The 13799-nt window shown below is 36.3% G+C and overlaps 1 protein-coding gene across 5 annotated transcripts in view; it reads right to left on the reverse strand.

Annotated features, from left to right (window-relative positions):
- The window catches only part of CADPS2 (calcium dependent secretion activator 2), a 552288-nt gene that overhangs the window by 2792 nt on the left and 535697 nt on the right, over positions 1-13799 (reverse strand). For all 5 annotated transcript variants that reach the window (XM_068549383.1, XM_068549382.1, XM_068549381.1 and 2 more), the window contains one exon: positions 3647-3751. In XM_068549383.1, the coding sequence (XP_068405484.1) occupies positions 3647-3751 (105 nt within the window). The remainder of the gene's footprint in view (positions 1-3646; positions 3752-13799) is intronic.

Consider the following 13799-nt stretch of genomic DNA (forward strand, 5'->3'; position numbering starts at 1 on the left):
GCACGTGGGCTCAGTAGTTGTGGCGCATGGGCTTAGTTGCTCCGCGGCATGTGAGATCTTCCCGGACCAGGGCTTGAACCCGTGTACCATGCACTGGCAGGCGGATTCTTAACCACTGTGTCACCAGGGTAGTCCTTTTAATTTGATTTTAATATTTTGTATTAAGACACATAAATCCCACCATCCTCATATTCTCTTTCTAAACCATTAAAGCTTATTATTACTAAGGTGATACTTTCACACCAAAACATATGGTAACTTGCATCAGAACCCATGAAGTAACTCTGTAAGGTAAATTTTGTCTGGAAAAATCTGGTAACTAGTATGCATGGTATTACTACCATAGAGGTTTCTGTTCAAGCCTCTAACACTCTGACAGTTAGATTAAAAATATATCAAGCACCCAAAATATTCATCTACAGATAATACATCTGAAATAAAGTATTAGTGTTCCACTGACAATTATATACCAGGTTTGTGAGTCCCACTTTCTTATTTTATTGGAATGACTTTCCTTAGACTTAGCTTAAGTATCAGTAAGTTGGCCAGGACAGAGTTGTATTGTGGATTTGCAGCCTTAAAGGCTTTCTAATTTGTATAAACTTAAGACTCTGCTGCCTTACTTTATTAGTAAGCGATAAGCAGTTAGGGGCACTGCAGGGCAGGTACCCTTGCGATCTCTCTCTTTCTCTCTTTTTAGAATTCATAACATGTTACTGACACTTAGAGATCCTCTGTGGCTGCCAAGAAGGTCTGCTGGGCTCTTAAGACAAGTGCCTGCCGCAGGGTGCTGCTCACTTGTCGTCTTTTCTCCTAGTAAAAGAGGCAGCTCATTTATGTCAACCGCTTTTAAATGTCAAATGGCCTCTAGGGAGAACAGAAATCCAGCAGCCATTTTGATTATTTGAGGATTCTATTTTTCCCTTCCCCAAATAAACCATTCTGATGTTTAAACTTTGTTAATTTCTTAGTCCTAAATCTTGTGTGAAAATCTTACTGCAATTTGTCTCTTCTTAGTGAGCAACGTCAATGAACCAACTGGCGTCTGAGTGTCTTTGTGGGGCAAAGTTGGCTATCGTATCCATCTTGATGGCATCTGGGTCTCCGTGGGCACAGAAGAATGACAATGCTTCGAAGGACTAGGCTGCCGGGGTCCAGTGGCTCTCGGCTCGGCTCCCGAGTAGAATGCGCTACTCTGCTGTGACAGGCAGGTCCAGTCTAAGTGATGTGGATGGAAGGAAAGCCTACTCGGGGCCTGCACAATTCTATACATGTGCCGTTTAATAGCTGCTTAAATTCACTGGAAAATGAACATTATAAGCATGGCCATATAGGCTCTGAAGAGTGATGAATCTATGTATGAAATTGGTTAAAGTCTGTTTATATTCAAAGTAGAAAAAAACCAATCAGAACACTGAAATTAATTCATCCTAATTTTCATCATGAAAATAATCACTTTTAATTATTAAATAAAGCCCTATGAGTTGATTAAATGTACCAGCCCAAGAAAGTATTGGCTGAGTTTGGGGACCTGCTTGCGACAAACAAAACATGGAAAGTCAAACATATACATGAAATTTAATTTCCTATTTATCAATCTTGACTGTTGGTAGCCATAATGAAGACTATATTAAAATAAGATAAACTGACTGGCTTAGAATACAATGGAAATGTCACCCTATAATTAACAAAATTATTAATCATTTTTTCTGCTAAAATAGTCACTGGTGCTTGAACTGTTATGACTGTGAATACGAGAAGAGGAATAACTTTGAAATAAACAGATGATGGGCTAATAAAAAATGGAGATTCGTATTCTAAAAACAAAGAAAGAGCTTACCAATCTATCAGCTAATACCAATCAGCCGAGTATGTAATTTCTGACATCCTGAACACAGTAGACATTAGCTTGAAAATATGGCTGATCCTAAGGGGAACAAGCTAATCCCAATATCAGTCACAGTATAGACTGCAATCTTAACATGTACACATATTTAGAAGGTAAACACAGATTATTCTGATTCTCTTTTACGAAAAACAAACTTCAGTTGAAAGCTAGCCAAGTGACATTTATAGAAACAAGGAAGAAACCATGGAGGAACTAAAGCAAACATGAACGTATCATAATGTGTTTTCAGTTTCTGTGTAAAATAAATAACACCTGGTAAAAAGTGTTCTAGATCAAAGGTAGTCTGTCGATTGAAATGTCGTGTTTTAGTGTGTTAAAATTAGTGGGTGACTAATTTTACTTGTTATTTATGGCTAATCATGATTGTTATTACTGTGACATTATAGGTCTGGTTCTATGTTCCAGTAGATTTGCCGATTTCTGACTTTAGAACAGAACTTTCCTCTTGGTGGATCTTTCTATAACCTATGTGTCTGTGGCACAAAAGAATTCATATTCTAACGAGACTGCAGGAACCAAGAGAATGGTGGAAAATATTTTAATGTGGATAAAACTTTTAATGATGTGACACAGTGGTTCTTCTCAACCTTTATCTCTATCAGAATCCTCTGGAGGGCTTGTTCATGTACAGATGGCCAGGCCCCACTCTCAGACGCTCTGACTTAGTGAGTCTGGTGTGGAGCCGAAGAATTTGCATGTCTAACAAGTTCCCAGGTGATGCTGATAATGTTATATCAGGAATGACATTGTGAGAACCACTGTGTATGTGTGTGTGAGTACATATACACACATACCCACAAATACACACATATACATATATATGTACGTGCAAATATACATATACACATATATAGGCACACACACATATATATAAATACATAAATGGTATACATATACCATTTGATAAATGGTGCTAGAATGGAAGTAAAAGTCACTTATTTAAAGGAACAGCTGATTCACAAGAGCTTAGAGTTATGTTTTTTGCCATAATGTAGAATTTGTCTCAATTTTAAGAAAGTTATACCTGTGGTAAATTTTGAATTTCCACTGGAATTTATAAGGTGTGAAAAATCATGTTGAATAATATATTACTTTAAAGCCCCTACTCACTCAATATAACATGCACGTGATTACATTTTCTCTTGAAAAGCAGAAGTCAAAATGGCCTCATTGAACTGATATAACATCTGTTAGTGGTTATGCATGGTCCCCGACACTCATACTGATCAGCTCTTACACATAAGAAGGGGCATGCTTCCGAAAGAATTCAGGCAGTGACAATGTTTTACTTTCATATCAGGATATAACAAAATAAAGGAGACTCTCCTTATCCTAGGGGCAAATATAATTCAAAAGTCCTCATAATAATATATGAATAAATATGAAGGAAATATATTAGGAGAAAACATTTCTATACCTCAGACAATTAATACAAAATTACTGTGGACCTACTACATTCAGGTAAATGTGCTAGGGGCTTTATGTATATATTATCTTCAAATATGATTACTTGATAACAAAATACTTTTAATTTATTAATGTAAAAATGATATTTATGTTTATTTAGTAATCTAACTGAAAATGGAATAAACAGCAGCACATCATTGCTGAAAGTGATGTTTTTAAAGTACGTACATCCACTCAGGTATATTAAGTACGATTTTCTTATATGTCAATATCTTGCCATTATTCTTTATAGCTTGCTGGGCAATTCACATCTAAACACATTTTGTTTACCTTCACAATCTTGATTAGTGTCTTCAGTTGGTAAATATGAAGCTGAAGGTCTAATCTATCAGCCAACCACACACAAATGACTTTCATGGAACTGCTGTACCATTGCTGGAAAGAAGGATGGGGGCGGGGGGAGGAAAACAGAAAAGAAAACAACCTCTGCAGTATTCATTTAACAGATTCGGTAATGAGGGGGTAATGAAACACTCTGAAATGACCATAGATCAGCACTTGAAGTCAATAATGCTATAATTTCCTGTTAACAGAATTGTATGTTTTGCTAGAAAATCTGCTAACTTGACCTAGGCTGTTCTTTACACGAATTAACATTACAGTCTTTTAGCTGTAACAGATTCATGGGAACCAGTGTTTTTGCATTTGCAGCCTAGCGGCCTGCTTTGTAATTTGTAGGTAACAATGGGTACTAAATACATGTTATGGAACTGAATGGACTGCCAAGCAGCAGGAAGAAAACAGGTAAATTATTTTCAAAGGGAAATTTCCCATTAGCCTGTACGTTATGTAAAAATCAGAGTAGATGCCATCATGCACGTAGGCAATACCCAGAAATAGCATTTTAAAGGAGTGATGGCAAAAAACATCCACAGCTTACTAACCTCTAATCCCCAGTCACACCTTTACCTACTATCAGTTGTTAAGTATTTGCCAAGATGGTCTAAAACCACCTAAAATACAGATTTCAGATCTTAGGAAGGAACATTATCAGGATGAAATTCTTGTGTCTTATAAGAATCACAAAAACAGATGTCAGTTGACCAAATTATAAAAGAAAACAATCTGTTTCATTTTGCAAGTGCTTTTGGAAGGTTCGTATTTTCTCTCTGTTTATTACAACTTTCTTGGTGGGAAAATTGAAATTCTTCTCTAATGTACTTTCCTGCTCCTATATAATGCCTGTGAGTATAGTAAAAGAAGAAATTTTGTTCCTATTTTCAAAAAAGGGCAATCTGCCATTAGTGATGGCATTTTAAGGGATTCAGTACTTACACGCCAGAGCCAGGTTTAGGTAATACTGTAAGAAAATAATGTAATAATGCTACTCATTCAGATAACTGTGAGAAATATCAATGTCCACGCAGCATTTAGGAAATGACAAAAGTTTTTGAAAGAGAAGGTATTTTGTGCCTTGCTTGTGTACACACAGTGACACTACAGATCACATATGTATGTGCATATGTTCTTAGGTATTCAAACACAGAAAAAAATCTTAAAAGATATTTTTCTTCCATAATAAAGCAGTAAATACAAATTTCTAAAAGAAATCTCAAGTAATTCAAGTAAGTCTGAAATTCACCTGGACTTGTATTTACTAACATTGTTCTAATAAAATTTAGTATAAGGAATGGTAGTTTAAGCATAATATAAAAATGAATTAGTTTAACATTTCATCAGACTTATTTCTATTAATTTGTTGGCATATTGGACACACAGGCATAAAATGAGATAAGCTAATGAAAATGAATAACTGATTTACGGAATACTGTGATACTGAATGGATGAATGAACATTCACGTTTTTAAAATGTGAGATGGGCTATGGTTGTTTAAAAAAAATATTATTCATGTAGCCAGTTTTGCTTTTTCCTAATGATTACTTTCCTAATTTTCAGGACATGTAAAAGTATCAGAAATAAGTTTTATAAAATGAGATACTCCTAAATTCTTAAAAAATAAACTGCTAAAAAATTCAGTACTTCAGCTGACATAGTAAATCTTAATAGATTAGTATCTGATATTTAAATTCTATACTTCCTTATTTCAAGTTATAACCTCAACTACTTGAGTTCCATTTTAATCCAGGTAAACACTCATAGGTATTGGTGATATTGAATATGAGTATACTGAATTAACACCCTCACTCCCAGCCTACCCTCCAAGTAACTTGAAAACTAAAATGTAGTCATAATGGTTATGACTCTTAAATTATAGTGCTTCTGCAAGGAATAATTTTTTTTTTAGTTGGGGGGACAAAATACGACATATTGTACAAAGTTTGTAACATACAAGTTAATCGGGCTGTTAGACTGTAAAGTTACTATATATATGGGAAGTTGCATGAATCTGAGGTAAATGAAAATACTTTCTTAAAATTACTCCATATGAATCTTATGTTCTTAAAAAATCCTTAGGTAATTTAAAATTAATGTAACTTCATTTTTCCATTACATATGAGTGATACTTATGATTAAGTGATAATTGAAAGGACATCTAACATAACACAGAAATTTATTATTAATATAACTTCTTTAACACAATGCCAAAATTATAATTTTAAAGAATAATTTGGGAATAAAATGATCTAAAGTTAACTATAAAAACAGAGAAAAAGAACTAATGTTAATAAAATGCTTAAGCTACTTCATTATCATCTTACTTTAAAGGCAAACAAATTATTCTACAAGGAACATTCTATAAGAAAAATTATTCCATCTGCTAATCATGCATATTTTTTGGTTCCAAAGTCAAAGCATTTTGAAGAATTTCAGCTAAATCAAGCAAATGATGAAGAGAAATCAACAGCTTAGCTTAGAGTTTATGTTGCTATGAAGAATAAGCTAACAAACAAAAAACCTTACTAGGACTGCTTCTTTCTTATATATGGTCACACACCACACACACACACACACACACACACACACACACACACACACACACACACACACACACACACACACACACACACACACACACACACACACACACACACACACACACACACACACACACACACACACACACACACACACACACACACACACACCAAACAGCCAAAACCACCAAACAGAAATCACTAGCATTTTCCTATTTCTGGTGCTGGAATGGATATGTTCTTCTTCTGGGTGGAGGACCATAGATTCCATTTTTTTCATCTTGAGAAAAAAGTCAAAGGTAAGTTAGCGTCATTCCCCCCACCCCACCAAACCAAAGCAAACCAAACCACCCTCCAAAGCAAAGAAAAAAAAATGTGAAAGGGGTGAATGTGCAGTGAAGTGTGACTGTTAGAAAATGTGCTTTCATTTTGGAAAAGTTAATTTTATAAAGCAACTTGTTTGACTATTCACTTTTCCTTTCAGGGGATGACAACGAAGGGGCGCTGGAGCTTGCACTCAAGTCGTGGGTATGGCACTACTGCTTTATTCCCTGCTTGGTCTACTTAAGAATAAAGCAGTTAGTGTATATTCTACACTTTTTCTCTCCATCAATCCATGCCAGCAGCCTACCACTTTAACAAAATATATGTTGTTTTTTTTTTCTTTTTTGTGGTTCATTCAACTCCTGTAAGGGCATGCCTTACTCACTTCATTTTCTTGAGATATCTCTTTTAAAGCAAAAAGAAAAGAAAAGGAAAGGCTAGGGTTGACTCTGTGAGACCCCTGTATTTATTCACACTTATTGTGCATGACTGTAGACTGGTAAATCATATTAGCAGCCCGTCTCCCCATCAAGCTGCTACTTGCTTTCCAGCCCTGGGAAGGTTCAACAAATCAACAGGAGCACGGAAAACAGAACATCAGTCTAATCTAGTGTTTAAGGTGAAGTTTTCAAACCCAATCTAAGAAGATCTTTAGAGCAAGCAACAAGCTGAAGGGCTCAGAAGGTGGTATTGACAATGAAAGAGTGTTGAAATATTGAGAAGCGCAGCACTTGTGCATTTTTAATAACAAGAGGGTCAACAAGGACACAGCTCCCTCAGTGCCAGGAGTTGCCACTGACTATGGAAATTGCCACACCAGGGCTATAAACGATTGCAGTTCATCAGCTTTCTTAAACAGTTCATCAGCTTTCTTAAACACCCTGAACCCCCTCAGTGGACCTTTAGTCTTGAATTAACAAACGAAAGCAATGAAAGAGGGTGCATTCTGAATGGCTGGCATTGATCCCCAACTGTGTCAGCACTGCTACAGGCCCTGAAAAACTCTCTCCATTGTCAATAGAAATTGACAAACCTCCTCTCCTAAATAGTGCAGCTGAGCCGGGCGGGATCCACGCAGCTGTAAAGGGCTCTGCTCTCGGGGCCTGGGAGCACTAACAATGGAACAAGCATGAGCTCTTTGTCAGGCCCAGACTCGGCAATTTTCTAACAAGGATTAAAGTTGTTTCTCGGCAGTGCTGGTGAAAAGAGATTTAGCAACATACCGTGCTTTCTTCATGCAAGTTAAAGAGAAGTAGTTAAGGAATTTCATTATTCTGTTGACTAGTGGAAATACAAAACAAATATATTAAATATGCACGGCTCCCTTTGCTGCCTAATTTATAACATTTTGAGGAGGATTCAGTTAAATATAACACTCATTGCCTGGAAACAGGCGCTTCGCCTTTATTTTGGAAGTTTTATTTTTTAAAAAGTCCAGCTGCTTGCCACCTGGAATGAGGTCTCAATACATACTAATGCACAATGTCTTTCAGACCTTCTGGGGCTGATATTCCTAAATCTGAATCACAGGACCACATATAGGGTTCATATATTGCGGCTGCTTCAAGCAAATGATTTCTGTCAGAATGTGGCTTCTGATGATGATGGCAGGGTAAAAATAGTTGCTTTGCTGGGGAACAAATCTGTGATATATTTTCTGCTTAAGTGTTCAGCTTTTTATTGATTATGAACTTGGTACAACTAGCTGATATATTTTCATTCTTCTCCAGCTACGCTCGTCTCAATGGGTGAACAACGAGAAGAAAAAAAAAAACAACAACAAACCCAACACTTTTTAGTGCCCCCAGATATGAAATGGCTACGTTTCCACAGTATGTGTGCATTTCTTCATTTATTTCAAGAGAAGCTGATAGTTTTACCGGAGTCAAGTCACCGTGTTGAAATGAAATACCATCTAGAAAAATCTCATCTTAGGAAATATGTGCCTTTTAAATGTTAAGTTGAATTGGATAAAAGAATAATAGTTTTGAAAAGCTTGATAAATATAAAGCATCCTTTAGGATCATTTCGTGGCTTTAGAGGGCAACAAATTATTTAGAAATGTTAATGCCCTACAGTTTCACCAGTACATTAAAAAGTAAATAGAAATGTTTCTTTATACATGGAGTGTTCCTTTTGTCAATAGTACATCTGTTTAATATAACTAAATTCGTGGTCACTTCCCATTTCTAGGCATTAAAATGCGGATCTATATTAACAGTACATTTGATATAATAATACCAACATTTCCACCCTCTATTCAAGGTAACCCACTGAAATGATTATATTTGGTTCCACAAAACAGACGCTCAAAACACAAGCATTTTGAAAGTTTTAAGTGTGAATTTTGTGTTGGCTTGGAATAGGATTAAAGGCTATATTTAAGGAAAACTGAAACCAGTCTATTAGGTTAAGAATACGGGAAGTGTTCAACCCAACCTACATCTATCAACCAGCTAGCCCCGGAGGCACGCAGGAAGAGGGAAACAGAGACTTGCATCTGGACATGGAGGCTGAGGGCTGGCCGTGAACACACCAGAGAATAACATCGACACAGAAGCTGCAGGGGCCGCAGTGCCGACCCCTGTGATGCGACTATTTGCTCGACTGAGCCTGTCACTCGCTTTCTCTATGCCTCAGTTTTCTCATCTGTGATATGAAGGACAGATTATATGAACTAGCTTTAAAATAAGATTTTTATGCTCTCCAGAAATACTATGAGATTAGATTTGACTGTCAAAGGAAGGGGCATGATTAGAAGCAATATAGCTTGTGATTCTCCTAAAAGAAGGGAAAAGCCAAATTGTTTTTTTTTAATGCTACTTAAATATAGCTTTTTTTCATCCAAATATTCAAGCCTAGGATTCCAGAAGTTTCTATTACCTGTTATTTTGTTTTAAATTGATTCATTTTGGCCTTTAAATGAAGTACAGACATATTATAAAAATGAAACAATAAAGTATAATGAGGAATAAATGAAACTTATTAAGAACTGTGAAGTATTCTTATGATTTTATAACAAACAGTTATATACAATATATTATATTATATATTATATAATAATAATACTCTGATTATAAAGGCATCTGATGTTTTTAAAAAATCCTCCATGGGAAGTTCAAGTGCATCAGTTAAATTTTCATTTGATTCTTAAAACAACCTTGATGAAGTGGTTATTATTCCTATTTTGCATGGAAACTGAGCTCACGTAGGTAGAAAACTGAGTTTAGATTAAGCAATTTACTTAAGTTTATATAAGTGGCAAGGTTAAGATTCATCTTATATCTATGCTCCAGAGTCCGTGCTCATGACGACTAGGTTATTCCATTTCCTTCTATGAAACAGTCTGTTCCATCAATGAAGTCTCTGATTTTTTAAGAGTAGTTTGATGCTTGTAGCAAACAACTAAGAAAACAACTCTACCATTCCTGGTGGTTCCTGATAGTTATCATAACACAGGATTGTGAAGTAATACAGGAGATGCTTGTTGTTTCAAAGAAGTCCATCATATTTTCTTGCAAGTTACTGTAATCTGCATTTCCAAAGGTATTTGTACACCTGATAATGTAATTACATAATGTAATCAATTTTTGGAAGAACCACACTCTGTTAGGGTAACCAACCAAATGGTTCTTGTGCTATGCATTTCCCATGTGTTTCCTTCTTAAGTTGTTTTAAAGTGCCATATACCCTAATGCTTAGGAATACTGGGAAGAATTTTTTTTTCACTGCAACAAAACAAAGCAATGTGGAAAGAAGATCCTTAGTTCATTCATGAGGGGACTCGATCTATATGTGCAGTTTTCCTCATCATCTTTTTTTAAAATACAGAACAAAGAATAACTTGATTCATGCCTTTTTCCCTCCATATTCAATAAACTCACATTCAGGGAGATTTTCATTTCTTATCTCTATGAGGAAGTCTGCAAAGGAGAGTTCATGAGCACCATGATGTCTGTTAAGAAAGGGAAAATGTAAAAAGTACTAACATGGGAGGTTTGGCATATAGTAGGTACCTAATAAATGCTTGTTGAATGCTGAAAAATCTTTCCTGCTCTTGAAGTTCAGTACTTTTTTTTTCCCATTTCTTTTCTTTTAAAAAATGCATGAATATAATAACCAAGACACTTCCAAGATGCATTCGATCCTCTTCAGGTATAAAATAGGATAAGTTACATAACAGGGTAAGTTCCACAAATTGGGGGTTGCAAAAGCTCTTTTCCACTCACTACTATTTCATTAACCCCAAATTTCCTTCCTTCCAAAATATCCTGAAAGTAATATTATTAAACTAGCCTACCTATTCTCACACTAGACAAAGAACATTAAAATCAATACTATTCTTCATATTCATTATCATCAAGTAGGCAAGTGCCTTTGTAAATTTATTCTGTGGTTCTTTCCCTGGTGCTAAAAAGATTAGTGATTACAAAGTGAAAATTTCAGATCATCAGTTGTTCCCCCTCTCGCCTACTTATTGACAAATGATGGAACGCATACTGGTTTGGCTAATCTTTTGACTAATCAATGGTTTGGTTGAACTCAGTGGTCAACCCAGTTATAATGGTGTGTGCACCAGTTTGGGGTGCAGACATAGACTATGAATGATTTATTTGGGCATATGACCTGTTCATCTGGTTTAATGACTCATCTTAAGTACTATATATAAAAGTTTGGTCGATATTGCATTTAAATCAATAATGTAGGATCTGGATAAAAATAAATTAGACTATTAAATGGTAAAAGTTTGAGATAAAACCTAGGTCTGAGAATTAATGGTTAGCAAGTCTTTCTGCTTCAGTTTCCTCATAAAAAATAGGGAACAATTATTCTGAAGTCCCTTTTCCAGAGTGTTGTAAGGACTGGGATAAATAGCTACCTTCCGGTCTCTGACTCATGGTGCACTCCCACAGGACCTGAATGACCTGCTGATCTGCTAGATGTTGGGTTTCTCTATATCTATGGTTTTTGGGCATGCCAATCCCTCTGTCTGGACTTTTATTCCCATGTACGTTTCATTGGCCAGATTCACGTTGACCTTTAAGACTCAGTTCAACTATCATTTCTGCTATGAAGCCAACACTATCTCTTACCAGGTAGACTTAGATGCTCCTGTATTTCCTGCTCCTAGAACTCTGTACAGGTGTCTATAAAAATACTGCACAATGTGCCCTATGTCTGCCTCACCAGGCTGTGAGTATCCATAAGGCAGAAACCAAGTCTTTTTATTGATATCTTGAGCCCTTAGCAGAATGTCTGGCACATGACATGCATTACAAATTTGTTGAAGGACTGAATGCTTTTAAATATTTGGAAATATAAACTGTTACGTATATAATAGTGGCAGGGCAGCTTTTCAACAGAAAAAAGATAAAAGAATATCAGAGCCAGAGGGACTGTTGACTTGAATTACATGTTTCATTAATAGCAAAATAATTTAATGCATGCTAAAGTTGTAGACATCATCAAAAAGTAAACAACTGCATCTGGCTAAAGAAATTTAACATAGAACTGAAAATGTGACAGTCTAACTTCGTTTTAAGTGATGAATTAAGTAAAGGAGAAAGTACTGTAAACTAACAAAGCCCCATGTCTATGTACATATATGAGTGTCCACATATATACTCTTATACACAAAGATATGATAACATTATGTGCTCAGAGGTTGATGTGCTCAGCTCCTGGACTGGCCCTCAAGAGTCTGTCATGCATGCAGTGAGCTGCCCCTCCAGCATATGCTCAGGGGTGTTGGTAGCTATTCCTGGGGGGTATCTGAGGCTGTGGGGCATCTCTGGTGTAGGGCTGGCAGCGCTGCCTGTGCATTTACGCCAAGAAGTGACATGTCCTGGGTGCTTTCAATGCTTGTTGGTTTTGTGAGAGGTGTTAAAAAAAAAAAGGGAGAAACATCATTGGTGTGGCACTATTGACTTGAGTCTGAGGCAACATGAGAGCTCTCCTGGGAGCTGGTATAAGCCTGGCTTTTGAGCAAAGAACCCATGAAGGGTAGAGGGGGAGAGCGTGCCCTTGTTGTACTGTCACGGCATTTGATATTGCAGGCACTAGAGCTAGGTACAACCCTTGCATTGGCCCTAAATTCTGGCAAGTTTCCAATCATCCACTTGCAACAGAGAGAAATAAATAAACGTCATATTTAGATAATCACTATCATCTATTTTGAAAGGGTACTAAATTTTAATTCTCCATAGTACATGCATTTGGAGAAAATCTATTAATGTCTATTCAATAGATGAAAATATGAAACATTTTAATGTAGAAATTAACAACTTTTTCAGAAGACCCACTTGGCCGTAAGAATGTAAGCTCCCTTAGGGCAGGAACTTGGTGTATCTTATCTAACATTGTATTCTCAGCCTCTAGCAGTGTGTGGCCTCTAGAAAATAAATACTGGTTGTATGAATAAATAATAAGAGGGGTTTTGATTTCCTATTTTAATTAAAATCCTACCGAGTCATTGTGACAGAGATACCCAACTATGTGGGAGAAAACTAATGCCTAACCTTTTTTTTTTCTTTTTTTGGCCGCACAGCATGTGGGATCTTAGTTTCCCAACTAGGGATTGAACCAGTGCCCCCTGCAGTGGAAGTGCAGAGTCTTAACCACTGGACCATCAGGGAAATCCCAAGGCCTAACCTTTTAATCCCAACATTCACCACCATTCCTTGCACATCCTATTTGAAGGATGAATTGGATTTGTTTTCTAGATCTTATGCATCCAAAACGTCAAATGAATGATCATCTTACATCAATAAACATATACATTTTTATCTGTATAATATAGGCAGTAAGTAAGAGGAAAGTCAACAAGAAATATGGGGAGTATATGGGACCAAATTTATAAGGATCAGTAGAGCAAAAGTATGGGAAAGTTATCCATGAGAATGCATAAATAGGAATATGCCTTGAAAAAAATCTTGTTCAGCCACATTCAAATACTGCATCCTATTCCTGACTCTAAACCCTAAGCATGACCGAGAACATTTTGAGAAGTTTCAAAGGACAGCCACAAAGATGATTAAAGGGCTAGAAAAGGGGCCTATGAAGAGAAGTTTAGCAAATAGGGATTATTTATCCTGGAGTAGACAAGTATGACAGGCGCCTTAATAACAGTCTTTATATATAGGAAGGATTATTCCCTAGAGATGCTGGCTACCTGCTTTTTGTTCTCCACTGAGAGGAAAAAGGGAAATGGGTTTTAAAAACA

Source organism: Eschrichtius robustus, chromosome 8 (assembly GCF_028021215.1).
Source record: "Eschrichtius robustus isolate mEscRob2 chromosome 8, mEscRob2.pri, whole genome shotgun sequence".
Taxonomy (NCBI): Eukaryota; Metazoa; Chordata; class Mammalia; order Artiodactyla; family Eschrichtiidae; genus Eschrichtius; species Eschrichtius robustus.